This window comes from Miscanthus floridulus, chromosome 2, assembly GCF_019320115.1.
Source record: "Miscanthus floridulus cultivar M001 chromosome 2, ASM1932011v1, whole genome shotgun sequence".
Taxonomy (NCBI): domain Eukaryota; kingdom Viridiplantae; phylum Streptophyta; class Magnoliopsida; order Poales; family Poaceae; genus Miscanthus; species Miscanthus floridulus.
Window position 1 is genome coordinate 126,484,160 of NC_089581.1, and position 17,160 is coordinate 126,501,319.

At 41.4% G+C, this 17,160-nt stretch overlaps 1 protein-coding gene across 1 annotated transcript; it reads right to left on the reverse strand.

Moving 5' to 3' along the window:
- Nucleotides 1–168: 168 nt before the first annotated feature.
- Nucleotides 169–4,590, reverse strand: LOC136539609 (diacylglycerol kinase 1-like). The gene is made up of 7 exons (XM_066531567.1): nt 3,457–4,590; nt 2,178–2,544; nt 2,034–2,110; nt 909–1,028; nt 668–832; nt 445–582; nt 169–318 (listed from the first exon to the last, which is right to left on the reverse strand). The coding sequence occupies exons 1-7, from the start codon at nt 4,588–4,590 to the stop codon at nt 169–171; spliced, it is 2,151 nt and encodes a 716-aa protein (XP_066387664.1).
- Nucleotides 4,591–17,160: the final 12,570 nt, after the last annotated feature.

The following is a 17,160-nucleotide window of genomic DNA, read 5'->3' on the forward strand; positions in this document are numbered from 1 at the left end:
CACGTCCCCCGGGCTGTATCTGCTGCGACAAACATGATCGAGCGCTCCTGTTGGGATCACAGATCCTCCTAATAATCATCGCTGCCAATAGGAACCTCTCCGCAGTGCAAGCAAGGGCACAGCACAGGAAACTATTCTTCTGCGACGTCCGAACGATCGGCGTTTGCTTCATGACAGCCGTAGAGCCATTTCTTGGAGGAGGGATTTCTTCTGCGAAGCAGTGATTACACGGCTGGATTCGGCATGCTCGAGCACGTCGGTGATCATAGCAGCAGCATGACCAAGTGGCTCTTCAATTGCCCTCCTCAACATAAAAGCCTGAGTACAATGAAAAGAAAACAAGAGTAAGGAAACCAACAACACTCTGTCAATCAATCATCAATTCACCTTATAAGTGATTTGCATGATGCCAAGCACATGCAAGAGTAAGATCAGACTATAAACCTGTTCGTGATGGGATATCTTAAGCGTGCAGGGCTGCTGGACCCAAGGTTCGCCATCCACTTGAACAGGGAAAGGAGCAAACATTTGTATCTTGATCGACTGACCTTGTGCGATCCTCCGTGCCCGAGAAAGTCCAACCTAGATGCAGTTTATTAATTCTTTCTTTAAGTCTCCACCATTTACTTCGTCCTTCAAAGGTTTCTGAACTATGATGATCACTTACCTGGAGTGTTCCCAGATGCCATGCTCCTGTAATGCTAACCACTTCGAGCATCTTGTCATGGATTGACTGTGGATCAAAATTTTCAGGATTCTCACCCTCATTTTGCCACAGGTCAACCCCTCCCATGTAGCTCGGGATGTTTGCAACAAGCACACCTTCTGAGTCCTGAAGGATCCATAGTCAGTTTAGTACAACCGGCAGGTGGTCTATATGTAATAATCACAATTCACTCTGACACAACCCTTGGTATCTCAATCTCAGTGCCATCAACTTCTAACCGAACTTGCCATGGTAAGTCCACAAACGCCCTGTCAATGATGCTCTTGGCTCCTTCCCTCGCATATAGCACCTTATTTAAGAACTGATGAAACCCAAGAAAGAAACATAAGATCCATCTTAGTATTAGGAATTAAAGACTCGGTAAAGCCTCCACATTAGTCATCACAAGACATGCTAAACCATATGAATTCTTCTCACGTGAAACAAAAACATTCAGCCATCAATTCAGTAAACTCTAATCATCAGTGACTATTCTGTTTTCTATAAAATATTGTCAGCTTTGCCCATTATGAAAAATAGTTTAAAAGTAAACCCCTAAATCTATATCAAAATTACCAAATCTGCCATTATGAAAAATAACCTAAAGTAAATCCCCTAAATATTTGTCTAAATTACTCACCTATGTCATTATGAAAGATGATCTGAACTACTCCCTAAATTTGCATCTAAGTTGCCCACTTTTGACGTTGTTAAAAATAACCAAAAGCAAGCTCATAGATATACACCAAAATGACCTACCTGTCATTAAAAAAATATCCAAAGTCCTCCTATATATGCTTCTAAATTACCCACTTCTGCATTGTTAATATAGAACTAACTCAAGGTATGAATTCATGATGTGTACCACCATGGCACCATGCAGACCACATCATATCCAACTCTATGTCAAACACAGCTCAAACTAAGGTGTGGAGGTGCTATGCAAAGAGGGAAAACATGCACGCATGGTGATGGAAAAGCATATAGAATAGATGGTAATAGTAAAGTCCAGAATTGAATAAAGATAAAAAGTATCTATGAGTATAGGCACTGAAGGGACGCTGGAAGACTAATTTTGACTCAATTTTGCCCTGACTGACCAATTTACATAATCAATGTTGAGCTGCAAGCATCCACAAGCCCAACTTACAGCAGATAACATCGAAATAAACACTACATTTCCAGTAACATCCAGCTGTACTACCTTTGTTTCTTGAACAATAAATGCGAAAAGGGACTATTTCACAAGTACAAATTTGTAAAGAAGCTAAACATTAAAATCAAGGGCCAACTACTGTATATTGCTTATGATGGATACAAACATTACCTGACTGTAGAATTTCTCAGGACTTTCTTCACGGAGATTATGAATGTCAAGGGCGACTTTTGCATCACAACCGATACCTGTCACCATAGTAAACTAAGGTTATTCAACAAGGGGTGCCGATAAATTAAGTTTCTATGTACCTACCTAGATAGTTGTTCATGTACTTTACTAGAAGCACATTCTTTGATTCCTTATCTTCTACTGTCACCTTCCATCTATCCAGGATAGTGACTGCTGCATGCTCTATGTCATGTAAAACTGTGCAGAGGCCACCTTGCTTCTCAACAGCACCTAGGCCACCTCCCCATGATAAAACTCTCGAAAGATCATTGCCAGTGCCAGCTGGAAGAATTGCAATAGGTGGAGGTGATTCATAATTTTGCTTATCTATCACGTCAAGAACCCAACCAACAGTACCATCGCCACCACACACAAGTATTCTGAAATGCGGTACCTTTCTGAACAAAAATAATCTTGTTTCTGGCCCTTGTGAAGAACTCAATTCAAAAACCTAGATGAATAATATGGAACATTAGAAACACAGAAATCATAAATATCTGAAAAGCATTTGCTAAGGTGGGGGTGCTGAAATATATATGAAAAAGAACACTTTTTTTAAAGGTTGCAAGCTTTGCCGAATCATATTAGAAGAATAAAACACAAAAGGATTACAGGCAAACCCCCTTCGACAGGGTCTACACGATCGTACTCCATGACCTTACAAGCCAGGTCAGACCAAAAACACATGAACTAGTGAAAGACCCCCTACCTGCAGAAAGACCACAGCCCCGTACTCCATGACCTTACAAGACAGATTGGACCAAAAACACATCAGCTAGTGAAAGACCACTACCCGCAGAAAGACCACAGCCTAGAGGCCCAACTCGGAACCAAAAACAGAACACTAGCCTTCAAATTTTCAAGCACATTGACAGCTTCTGTTCAACTGTGTGCCTATGTTTCTAGTAGGATGGAAAATAAGTCTCTTACACATGATCCAACACCAACAGCACCAGATGTAGGCAAATGGTGCTGCTTCTTCAAAGGGTTCAATTTTTACACTGTTGTATCTCACTGTAGATGCACTATATTATACTAACTGAATTACCTAACGTCCAAAAAAAATCTAGGCTTAAGCACTCCTCTTGAGTGACCATGCGGTTACTACTAACTACTGATTATCACAGAGAAAATGTTTTTTTTAAGTGTGGATGGCGCTAGAAACATGAGATAAGATTGATTATGATGATTTCCTTACATAATATGAAGTGATCCAGCATCACATGGATGAGTTTAAGTAAATGCATGAACTCAACTCGTAATGCAATGGGCATATTCTACAAAATTGATGGGTACCATGACAAGTTGACTAGATGAGAAGTGACTTGACTTTAAGTAAGTTTAGTGTGAGAAGTATCATGACCTGCACCGGATTCAAAAGAAAATGTAGCTTGTGCTTGAGAAGATCTCCACGCTGAGCTCCACTTCTCTTGTTGATAAAAACTAAAAGAGGTCTGGAATCAGCAGGCAATTCAGACAATGCGTACTTAAGTTTAACTTCACCAGTCTCATTGTTGCCAAGCCTTCTGGGCTCTGATATGAGTTCTCTACCATCACTCTCACTGCTATAATGCTCATTCTCAGGACTCCTTTGAGCACTGCCCCCAGTTGCTTTTAATTCCCCAGCCCTCTGGTTTGAGTTCAATGTGGTATCACTTGATGAATCATCATTACTGTCAGATGGAAGTCTGTTGTGATGTTTCTCCTTTTTAGTTCGGTTTAAACGCCCCCGCACAGTGGATGCAAACTCATTTGCTCCATGAGTTATAGAACTCAAGATGCCACCAGGTTTGCTAATGGCCTGGACAAAAAGTGGCGACAGAATAAGGCGCCTGTAGGGACCAAGGTCACAAATGTCACCTGTTTCAGTAGCCATGGCCGACTGGCACTCAGCATGCACCAATCTTTGGCACCACATGCAGCAGTATATGGGAGGACCTCCCAGAAAAGATTCACTGCATATCTCCTCACAGTAACAACAGTATTGACCTTCTTCGGATTGGTTGGCTACATCTGCCCAGAGTACAGTCCATAGATGGACCACATGTTTGGACCCGAACATTGAGATGCATTTGCAGTCTTTCTGAGAATTCGAAGAGCATATTATGTGTGCAGCCGCACCACAAACATTGCAACGGTGAACCATATTTTCTGAAGTCATCATCTGCCCAAGGGGCTGAGCAGGTGAGATAGATTCCAAGCATACATAGCACTTCATCCCTTTTGCACGAATCAAAGATTCTGTGTTCCAAACATGTTCAGCAGTAGGAACCTCATGGTTTCTTTCAAAATTCTTCCTCTTCGATCTGGCAATTATTTTCATCCAGCTTAAACTGATCTTTCGCCGCCACAATGAAAAGAAGTGAAAAAATGTCCAAAGACCAACTAGGCCAACAGTGAACCAAGCAGCAAGTGGTATCCAGAACTCTGATGGAGTAGGGGCTCTCCTGTACCAGTGGAGCTTGTGCATTTCGAGTTGGTCTTGCAACCAGACCATTCTCACAGTGGATGGGCCAAACAATTTTTTTTTTTCGAAATCGTGCATAGCACGTGCTTCATTAAGGGGAGGGCCAAACAATATTTTTATCTTGAATCGTGGACATGGACTATAAGAAACTATAGCCTTGCAGCCATGGCAACACTCTTGATCAGAACATTAGGGACAAGATCCATCACATGAGTTTGGAAAATCTACATAGCCCCTGTGAACAGTGGCGGATGCACGATGCGGGATAAGGGGGGGCTAAAACAATGGAGATGTTGATTTGCAGGAAGATTTAATGGTGAAATCAAGCTTTTGCTACAGTAATTAGGCTTAAAATCAAGAAATTAGGGGGGCTGGAGCCCCCTCAGCCCCCCCTGTGGATCCGCCGCTGCCTGTGAACATCTCCTGCAATTGAAACACATGAATAAAGAAAAATATCACAGATATGACAAAGTGTAACCAACATGATCAACAGGCCAACAGGTCATGCTAGGCGTACTGCTTTATACCATTAATTAGTGGTTAAAATTTAAAAGTTGTAACAAACACATTAGCTCAGAATTGCTTTAAACCATATACAGTAGGTGTGATCCAATTTTGATCAAGAATAGACTAAGCTCGCATTCACCTTGACAGGCAGCCTATTGAATTAGGCATTACCTGAGGCTCATAGTTCACAAGTTGTGCAGAAATAGTCATACATATACTTGACACCCTATCATAAGCATAGTTTGGTGAGTGGCGTGCAATGTGATGATTACTAAGAAAGCAAAGCAATCTTATGTATGAAGCGGCAATAGATCTAGCAGCACAGTCATAGTACTTGAAAAATCATATCAAGCCGAGATACATGGGTTATATATATATATATATATATATATATATATATATATATATATATATATATCACTGGTAGAGAACCGAGCTTTACTCTCGGTGGGGAACCCCCTCTAGTCCCGGTTCCCCACCCGGGAGCAAGCATCCGGGACTAAAGGGGGGTCCTTTAGTCCTGGGTCAGGAACCGGGACTAAAGGAGGACCTTTAGTCCTGGTGGGTAACACCAACCGGGACTAAAGGTGCCTCCTGACATGCCACGATGGCCGGCACCTTTAGTCCCGGTTGGTAATACGAACCAGGACTAAAGGTTTTTTTCTTTTTTCTTTTCTTTTCATTTTTTTGTTTTCTTTTCAAAATAGGTTTTCGAAGTCGTATTGTACGCTGCTAATTATACATTTATATGCGCATATAGTATGTTTTGGTTCAAGCACAATGAACGTATTAAATCACACGATTCAAGCATAAATATATATATATATATATATATATATGTATATATATATATATGTATATATATATATATGTATATATATATATATATGTATATATATATATATGCATGCATGCATCATATATATATATATTTACATGCATGCATGCATATGTGTATTTTATATTATATTATTTCATGTGCATATATTACAAAAGATTGCATTATAGTTGTTGTGACATAACAAGTTTTCTCTCATCCTCTAGCTTGGCTTCAATGGCAGTGTTGGGTCGAAGTAGAACTTGCCCTTGGAATCGATGACCTGCTCATTAAAAAATCCGGCTATAGACTCTTGAATTGCTTTGATTTGGTCTTGCCGTATGACCTTTTCCTCCAACCATCGAGTCTACAGGTTTGAATTAAAGGAAAATAAATTAATATATGTATATATATATAAAGACATAGTAACACAATCAATAATAATAATTAAATAAATATATAGTGTATTTTTAACGTACTTTGAGTCTCTCTGTAGGAGTTCTTTGGGAGAGCACCTTGATAAACTTGCAAACATAGTAACCACAGTAGTTGTTCCCCTGTTCCTGCCTCAGACACCACTTTACGAGAAAAAGATTTGTCATCCAATCTGGTGATCCGGTGAAAGCTATATGTTTAATTAATAAAGATGATGCGATTCAGGGGACTTACTTTCAAAGGGATTACATTCAGTGGCGCTTTGCATTTTTCCATGTGTTGATTCTCAATAAAGGTTTTCCAAACACTGCTCAATAAAAAATTTACCACGTCATCAGATATAGTTAATCATCATGTTTGTGTGTATATATAGTTGCTAGAGATCCCGAAATTACCTCTGGATAATATCTATCATATCTTGGTAGTCTTGTTGTGGTTTTCTCATCGAGTCATAGATTATCAAGTGACTTTTCACCAGATCGATGTCCATCAATATCCAGTGATTGCTGCATGTGTTTATAGGACATAACGCATAACACTCATTAATTAACTAGAATCAATATATGAGCCATTAAGGATATGATCGACATGATTAACACTCACTTGAAGTTATAGGAAAAGAGTATATCCTTCTTGTGGCGTTGGTTCACTAAGAAGTTCATGAGGTTACTCTCTGACTCAGACTTCTAATTAGTCTTTGGAGTAATTGGGTCTTTGAATACTATATGGGGATCAACAAAACCAATTTCATTGCAGCCTTCCTTTCTGAGCTCTGTCATTGTAAATCTACATATATATAGTACTTGTTAGGATAATTTATATGCATATACACATATATGATAAGTTTAATAATAGATCGAAAGAATTATTACTTACAAGCAATAGCAGCTAATGATAACTTTGTCCAGAGAGGTCAGGTGGCATAGTTGATGAAATTCTGCAAAGTCAACATACATAACATCATCGCCACGGAACCAATGTTCGTCTCTAATTCTGACACCAACGTAGAAGTCTCCACTGGTAGACGCCTGCATGTACCACTTGTTTAGCAGGTACATTTGCGTCCCCAGATCAGATAAGGCTTGAGGGTTGTATAGACTCTGGCATAGTACAAATTTTTTCTTCCAAATATCAACCTCCGCCGCACTCTCAATGTTTCCATCACCAAACATCTGGTAAAGGTCGAGACCAGTCTCATCAAGAAATTCACCAAGGTGATCCAAATTGACATCCGGAGGTATGTTTGCCTGATGCATTAATCCTAAATTCGAACCATATTCATTACCAACAACTAGCGGGGGGATTGATTGGTGCGCTTATTGTCCGAGTTGGGCAACTCCTTTCCCTGCCCGCTTCTTTTTCTGTGCCGCCTCAATTGACTTGGTGAGAGTGCGGTCATAGTCTGATAACGTTGATTTGGATGGCTTATGAGATTCCCGCTGTTGTTGCTGGTAAGAAGTCACCTTTTTTCTTAGAATATTTGGAGCTACGAAGAAGTACGGTTTCTCCGGGTTTCTCCTTGCTTCTTGATTCATTTTAAGTTTGTCATAGAATCTAGACATGTCTTTTTTATATGCATCAGTTCCTTCTTCCTTCTCTTCAGATATTATTTTGGGAATAGCCCTTAATTTCATGGTGGCTTTCTTTGCAGGCGGGGACTGGTTCTTTGTTTGAGGGGCTGGCCTCTTGCTAGGCTTCTTGGTAGGCGGGGGCGGGGGAGGCGTTGGAGACCTCCTTGGAGGTGTTGGCAGCGGCGTTGGAGACCTCCTTGGAGGTGGCGGCTGCGGCGTTGGAGACCTCCTTGGAGATGGTGTGGATGCAGCCTCGTCTTCCAACACAATGTCATCGTACAGAGCACTATGATAATCTGGCGATTGAATAATTGGATTTAGGTTGGGGGTGGATCTGCTACAAAAAAAGGAATGACATATTATTATGAGCAGATTGTTAATTATTTAAGCCAATACAAATTAATGATGTAGTGTTTTCATCCGCACGTACCTATGGTGAGGTAGTTCAGGAGGAGGTGGAGCCGACATCCCTGGAATGATGATGTAGCGCTTGCGCCATAGAATGAATGTCTTCTCCGCTTCTCCTAGAGTCTTCTCGCCATCACCTCTAGGAATGTCAAGAGGCAAATCACTAAAACCTTTTTCAGCTTTATCTACCGAGATGGTAGCATATCCTTCTTGGATTATATTCCCATAAATCCTTGGTGTCTTGGTTCGGTCGATAGGATTAACAAGACCGATAGCCACCTTGATTGTGGAATTCTCCTTCGGAATGTGTAGCTCACACGTTGTACAAGGTTCAGTGACATCATCCACAGGGAAGCGCAGTCCTGTGTCCCCTTGATTTGGTATCTCCGTGGAAGCACAGCTGCTTTTTAACTGAACAGATTAGCTAATATTGATTCCTGGCTCTGATGCCTGCTTGCTTGCACTCATTGCTATTTGCACTTGCCTTCTGATTTCCTCATGCATTCTCGCTTCAAGGTTTTTTTCCCGCTCCTGTGCTTCACGCACCGCTTCCTCCAACCTCTGGAGCCGCTGTGCCTCTTCTTCCTTCTTTCTCTGGCGACTTCTGTAGGAAGGTCTGTCCTGAGAGAATCCATGCTCCCACGAGACACTTCCTTTGCCTCTAGTTCGGCCACCATGTTCAATAGTCTCGATGGCGTATGTCAGCTCATCCTTCTCTCTATTGGGCCTGAACGCACCACTAGCAGTAGCTCTCTGAGCATAAAACAATCTTTCTGCTGCTTCTTGCAGTCTTGCGCCATAAACGCACTTCCCTATCTCCTGGTCTAGTGTTCCCCCATGAGCGAAAAACCAATTCTTTGCACGTTCTCCCCACTCGAGTGATTCTGGTCTGATACCCTTGGCAAGAAGGTCTGCTTCCATTTTGTTCCACTTCTTAATGGCAGTCGGGTAGCCACCTGATCCCAAGGTATGGTGGTATGTCTTCTGTTGGGCATTATGTTGGTTCTTTATCACCCAACTCACACCCTCTTCCGAAGTCTTGTACTGTACAAACTTATCCCAATAGGGCCTCTGCTTTGAGATCGGGCCTAGGACAGTAAAATCTGGTGCTATGTTCTTCTTGACATACGTCGTGTATAGGTGTTTCTTCCAAGTCTGAAACTGGGTGCCCATCTTCTTCATTGCCCAATCCCTAACTCGCTCCTTCAATTCATCATCATCTATTATATCATCATAACCATCTGTTTGGAGCATGAAATATACCAAGACATCATTCCAAATTAACGCCTTGTCACGATCGGAGACAGAACTGATATGAGGAGCATTGGTCTTCTTCTTCCATTCATGGGTACTAATCGGGAGCTGGTCCCGTACAAGGTAACCATAGTGGTGCACAAATTTCATTTTATTCGCCCCCCCCCCTCGGTTCTCCTGTATCCACATTGAACTCCGAGATGATGAAGCGACCCTTCAATGGCTTTTTGGGACCTCGAACATTTTTACTCTTCGTTGTAGTTGTTGATGTCGATCCAGAGGGCTACAAAACATAAACATTATTTTTAATGTCATGAGCACACATAAGACATATGATAATATATATAGCTAATAATAAAAAATATATACTTGGCCAATATGTTGTTGCTCATTTTGTTCAAGAGCTAAGTACTGACTCCCGTCATCTGCATCCTCTTGCACGTTATTTTTAGCACCATCATCACCGGCAACTTGAGTGCCAGTGTTGATCAAATTCATCATCAACTCCTCCTCATCCATGTTTCTTGGGTCGGCCATCTAGCTTCAAAAAACAAAACCAATATATAGTACGTCAAATCTTTGCTTACATGCGTAAAATCTACGAACAATATGCATTATTAAATCTTGCCCCTCGGTCACGGATGCAATTCGTCATACTAGGACGAACTACGTCGGTACTAGGGCGAATTAGGGCTATACATAAACGGCCAAGGGCAAATTGCGTCGGTGACTAGGGCGAACCACGTCGGTGACATCAACAGCACGGTTCGTCCTAGTGTGATTGTTTAGCATTAACGATAACGATAATACGAATGTTGATCAACTAGGCCATGAGAAAGGGCGGTGTGACAAGAGTGGCGGTGCTCCACTCCACCGTATATATGTCTGTACACATAGGTGAACGAGGGCGGCAGTGCTCCGCCGTATACATAGAAACGCATGGACAAACGATGGCGGCGGTGCTCCGCGACGTATATATATACATGCATATGAATACAAATGACGTATATATACGTGTCGGCGCGGTGGCCGGTGTGCTGACGACGACGACGTGAGACGGGCCGGCTTCTGACGACGACGACGATGTGAGGCGGGTCGGGGCGGTGTCGGTGCGTGATGTTGTGATCCTATGTACCATGTGAACCATGTAGTCATTCATCATATGAGAAAATTCTATGTTAATAATGTAAGTATAAGTCATTATGAAATGTAAGTATATGTGTCTTATTGCTAATATAACCATTACTATTTCTGAAATGATAAGAATTTATTTTCTTCTTCTACAGGCGATCTCTGATGCTATGATATAAAGTTTGAAGATAGTCTTCCCGAAAAAAATATGTAATGCTCATATTACTTTAGCAACATTAATATATTATATCTGTATATTCAAAGTTCACAAATGAAGAAACGTTGAAGTTTTCCTTCATTTGTCTGTAGCCATGCATGCAAGTCCAACCAAAACTGCTTACATCATCACATGTGATATTTTTTATAAACTAAAAAACGCTTAGTTTACAAACTGGGTATCAAAATTGAGTTCCTATTTGACCATTATATATCCTACAACGACAATATCATATAGTGATGAATATATGGCGGTTGATGGGCTGGATCATTTTTAGCTTTAGTGACAACGACAATGGTTGCCATCCTGAGGAGTTTGTACGAAAGTTCATTAGCGGATGGTTCGTAGCGTTGTTTCCAAATAATATATAGCGTGTTTATTATACAAGCCATGGATTTACATTGATCTAATTAATTTCTAAAGTAATTTCATTGGTGGTCCTTAATTAAACTTGTCATGAGTTCAGGTCCTAGTGATCTTAAAATGTATTTTAGTACCATAAAATGCAGTTTTTGACACTCTAATTAAACTTGCTAATTTATCCATATAATATCCAAATATTCAAAACTTGCGTTAAGATATGTTTTTTTATTTAAAATCATTTAGAGTTCCAAATATTCATTTTCAGTTCCTAGATTTTGTGATTCAAAATTTAGAATTTTCAATCGACCTCGAGTGTTGACATGGCTTACACCAAAGTTGTAGTTTTTGACGTGATCTATAACTCGGCAGTGGAGGGCTCGGGCGAATGTACAAAGAGATTGACGAACATATCACCTCAAGCTCGGCAGTGGAGGGCCTCGGGCGCGGTGGGACAACACGCGCGGTGGAGGGCCTCGGCACGGAGGAGGGCGCGCGGTGGAGGGCGCGGTGGAGGGCCACGGGCGCGCGCGGAGGAGGGGCACGGGCGCGCGCGGTGGAGGCCGCACGAGGAAGAAGAGGGCGGCGCCGGTGTCACGGAAGACAAACGGACGCGGCGCGAGGAAGAGGGCGGCGGTGTTCGACGAGGAAGAAGACGAGCGGATCGATCTGCGCCAGGCGCTGGAGGTTATATACCAGAGAGAATTACTCCCGGTGCCAGCCACCAACCGGGAGTAAAAACCCTTTACTCCCGATGCGTATTACCAACCAGGAGTAAAGGTACCTTTACTCCTTTACTCCCGGTGCGTGTTACCAACCGGGAGTAAAGGTATACCTTTACTCCCGGTTGGTAACACGCACCGGGAGTAAAGGATTTTTTTGGCGGGCCACGAAACTGTAGCCCACCTTTACTCCCGGGTGGGCTTCCCACCCGGGAGTAAAGGTGGCCTGCAGTTTCGTTTCCCGCTTGTTTTAAGCAATAGTCTTGTTAAATACAATAGAAATGCAATAGTTTTTGTTAAATACATAGTAAAATAAATAAAAGGCATAAAATTATTTTGTTAAAAATATGAATTTTCTTTTTGTTTATTGCACATAGGAAAAATCTATAACCTAACTTTTTTATTTTTTGTTAGAATTATAAAACATAATGTAACTAATATTTATTATTTCGTTAATGCAAAAATGTAGTGTTTAATTAAAATTATTAAAACTATTAGTTTTGGACAGGAAATTTGTTTTCACATCATTTTAACGTTAATATTTTAATTTTTCATCACTCAGTATCCTAATTTACCTTTTTGAGAGAGAAATCCCACCAAATCAAACATTGATTTAATTTGAAACATGACATAATAAACATCTAAATTCACAATTATTACATAATATCTCAAACACACACTATATTAAATCACTATATCATCAAGTGGGCACAGCAGTGAACTTCTTCTTTACGTATGTCCCTTGGTTATGATCGCTTCGTAACCATGGAGTGTCCTCATTATTTACCAAGATGCTATGGTCTTTGTTCACTTTGAAGGGCGGAATTCGTTCATCCTTTTCATATTCTTCTGACATGTCCGACTTGTCCTCAATTCCCACGATGACTCTTTTCCCTGAAAGAACTATGTGGCGCTTTGGCACTTTGGTTGAGTCATTATCGTTTTTCCCTCTTTTTGGTTTGGTAGACATATCATTGACATAGAACACCTGATTCACATCCTTGGCAAGGACGAATGGTTCGTCTTTGTACCCAATATTACTAAGGTCTACTGTTGTCATTCCATACTCGTTGTCTACTGTTACCCCGCCTCCGGTCACCTTGACCCATTGGCACTTGAACAATGGGATCTTCAAAGTAGGTGCATATTCTAGTTCCCATATTTCATCTATGCGTCCATAATATGTCTGCTTATTTCCATTCGGGTCTATGGCATCTATGCGGACACCACTGTTTTGGTTGGTACTCCTTTTATCTTGGGCTACTGTGTAGAATATGTTCCCATTTATCTTGTACCCTTTGTATGTGACGATAGCCATGATGGTTGCATAGCCAATAAATACAGTTGCTCATGGATGCTCTCATCACCTTGACATTTTTTTCGCAACCAACCGCCAAAAGTTTTCATGTGCTTATACGTAATCCAAGCTTCAGTCTTCCCTAGAAACTCGGATCGTAAGAGATCCTTGTGTGTCTCAATATACGGATCTACCAAAGAGGAGTTCTGTAGAACTGTGTAATGCGCTTTATTGAAATAATCATCATCCGTACCAATATATGTTTTCCTCCCTAGTGTCCCCTTTCCGCTTAGTCTCCCCTCATGCCTCGATTCAGAAACACCAATCGAGTCAAGGTCGGGAATAAAGTCAACACAGAACTCAATGACCTCTTCTGTTCCATAGCCCTTAGCGATGCTTCCTTCTGGGCGAGCACGGTTGTGAACATATTTCTTTAGGACTCCCATGAATCTCTCTAAGGGGAACATGTTGTGTAGAAACATAGGACCGAGAGTGAAAATCTCCTTGACTAGGTGAACTAGGAGGTGTGTCATAATATCAAAGAAGGAAGGAGGGAACACCAACTCGAAGCTGACGAGACATTGAACCACATCATTCTATAGTTTAGCTAGATCAGTTGGATCAATTGCCTTCTGAGAAATTGCATTGAGGAATGCACATAGCTTCACGGTGGCTAGACGTACATTTGGAGGTAGAATTCCTCTTAATGCAACTGGAAGTAATTGCGTCATGAGAACGTGACAGTCATGGGACTTTAAGTTACAGAATTTCTTCTCTGGCACATTTATAATACCCTTTATATTCGAGGAGAATCCAGATGGTACCTTGATGTTGTTTAAGCATTCAAACATGATTTCCTTCTCCTCTTTGCTTAGAGTATAGCTAGCAGGACGTAAGTAATGGCGTCCATCATCTGTCTTCTCTGGATGCAGGTTGTCTCTTTCTCTCAAACAACGCAGGTCCTGTCGTGCTTCAAATGTGTCCTTAGGCTTTCCATACACACCCATAAAGCCTAGCAGGTTCACACAAAGATTCTTCGTCAGGTGCATCACGTCGATTGAGCTACGGACCTCCAGGACTTGCCAATAGGGTCTGTCCCAAAATATGGACTTCTTCTTCCACATGGGTGCATGACCGTTAGCGTCTTTCAGAATAGGTTGGCTTCCATGTCCTTTTCCAAAGACGACTTTCACATCATTGACCATATCAAGTACATCCTCACCGGTTCGGTTGCGAGGCTTGGTCAGGTGGTCTGCCTTCCCTTTAAAATGCTTGCCTTTCTTTCTTACGGGATGATTTGCAGGAAGAAATCGACGATGGCCAAGGTACACGACCTTTCAACATTTTTTCAAGAATACACCTCTAATATCACCGAAGCAGTGTGTGCATGCATTATATCCCTTGTTTGATTGTCCTGAAAGATTACTTAGAGCAGGCCAATCATTGATTGTTACGAACAACAATGCTCGCAGATCAAAGTGTTCCTATTTGTACTCATCCCACACACGTACACCTTCTTTATTCCACAAAATAAGAAGTTCGTCAATAAGTGGTCTTAGGTACACATCGATGTCATTGCCAGGTTGCTTCGGGCCTTGGATGAGCACAGGCATCATAATGAATTTCCGCTTCATGCATAACCAAGGAGGAATGTTGTAGATACTTAGAGTAACAGGCCAAGTGCTATGACTACTGTTCTGCTCTCCAAAAGGATTGATACCATCTGTACTTAAAGCAAACCTTAAGTTTCTTGCGTCATTTGCAAACTCCGGGAATTCTCTGTCGATTGCTCTCCACTGGGACCCATCAGCAGGGTGTCTCAACATATTGTCTACCTTATGGTCTTCTTTGTGCCATCGTAACAATTTTGCATGTTCTTTGTTTCTGAACAGACGTTTCAAGCATGGTATTATAGGAGCATACCACATAACCTTGGCAGGGATTTTCTTACGCGGATGTTCGCCCTCAACATCACTAGGGTCATATCGCCTGATCTTATACCGCGACGCATGGCATACCGGGCATGCATCCAATTTCTCGTACTCTTTGCCACGGTACAGGATGCAGTCATTAGGGCATGCATGTATCTTCTCTATTTCTAGCCCCATAGGACAGACAACTTGTTTTGCTTCGTAGGTAGTGGCGGGCAATTCATTGTACTTCGGAAGCATCTTCTTTTGGATTTTTAGTAACTCTCCAAATCCCTTGTCAGATACACCATTCTTTGCCTTCCATTGCAATAATTCTAGTGTGGTTCCCAACTTTTTCTGCCCTGCATCATAAGTTGGATACAGCAATTTCTTGTGATCTTCTAACATCCGCTCGAACTTGATCTTCTCCTTTTTACTTTCACATTCTCTTTGTGCGTCACGAATGACCTGACAAAGATCATCAGCCGGCTCATCTTCTACGGCTACCTCTTCTTCAGCTTCTCCCATTGCAGTATCATTGAAGCACGCACCATCAGGAATAATATCATTGTCATCCCATTGTTCTTCTTCACCTTCTTCCATTACAACACCGGTTTCTCTGTGCTTTGTCCAACAAATATAGTTTGGCATAAAACCCGACTTGAACAAGTGTGAATGAAGAGTCCTTGAGTAAGGATATTCCACCGTATTCTTATATATGGCACATGGGCATCACATGAAACCATTGCGTTTGTTTGCCTCGGCCGCACGTAACAAAGAATGCACGCCGTCAATGAACTCTTGGGAGCGGCGATCAGCATTATACATCCAATAACGGCTCATCTGCATTACATGACATAAATATCATATTAAAACCTAGATCATAATTAATTATTTATACAACATGCGTGCCACCACAAAATATACAAATTTATGAAAGCATCGCTACAATGTAGATAATCCCAACTACCACTAAAAGAACTAAAGCTAAAATACATTTCAGGAGCACAAGGATTTTGCGACCAATCTCAACTAAACAGACAGATCCCCCGATTGTGCAACATCTTTGGGTTTCTTCAGCTGGATCACTGCCTCATTAGCCGCCGTATCTGCCTATTGTGCAAGATATTTTTGCACGAGTTCAACATACTCTTCCTCCCAGTAGAAGCCTGAACATCGTCCACTGCCATCCCACTGAAATTAAAACAAAAAATTAGAACTTTAATCACAACCATCATGAAAATAGGTATAAACTAACCATAATCATTAAATACGATAAAATAACTCACATTGCGATCCGGACACTTGTAGAAGATACGATCCTTGTTGGGACCCTCCTTCTTCACTCGGTACTCCATCACAATCTTTGTCTCATCACGACACTTGCCGCATGGAATGAGAGGAAGGCCCGACCTAAGTCGCTTTAGAAACCCATGAGAGGCCGAGGACCCGGAAGCAGTTGTCATCTACTCTCTATACTTATTTTTTAATACACTATAAATTTCTCCTTTTATAAACAAATAAAATTAACAAACTATAAAATTATCTAGATCTCTAAACAATGATATTTTTAATGGTCATTGTGTTCTCGTCTTTTACTGCGGCAGGTAAGTAATTCACATGATATTTCCGTAAATTAACAGAAGAATGGGAGTGTACACACATAACAGACTACTACGACGATATTGGGACGTGTGAATAAATAACCATCCGTACTAGTTGACCTTGCTTACGTGATCATCTCAGCGAGCATTTCTCCACCGGACGACACCGTACTTGGCCACGAAAGAGCTTCAATTCTACGAGGAAGGGAACACGGTCTTCCACGACCGTTGCCGCTCTCCCTCGTAGAATCAAAGCTTCTCCTTGACGTCCGTTACCACTCGGCAGAGAACATGCTCGCCGAAATGAACACGGTCCGCTAGTTCAACTAGTACGGATTTTCTATAATTTTCTAACTATTTTCTAAGT

Coding starts and splice junctions, on each gene's coding strand:
- LOC136539609 (XM_066531567.1), bottom strand. CDS start 4,590: ATGGTCTGGTTGCAAGACCAACTCGAAATGCACAAGCTCCACTGGTAC. Junction 833..908: donor CTGAGATTGAGATACCAAGG/GTTGTGTCAGAG, acceptor TGGATCCTTCAG/GACTCAGAAGGTGTGCTTGT. Junction 583..667: donor GGCATCTGGGAACACTCCAG/GTAAGTGATCAT, acceptor AACTGCATCTAG/GTTGGACTTTCTCGGGCACG.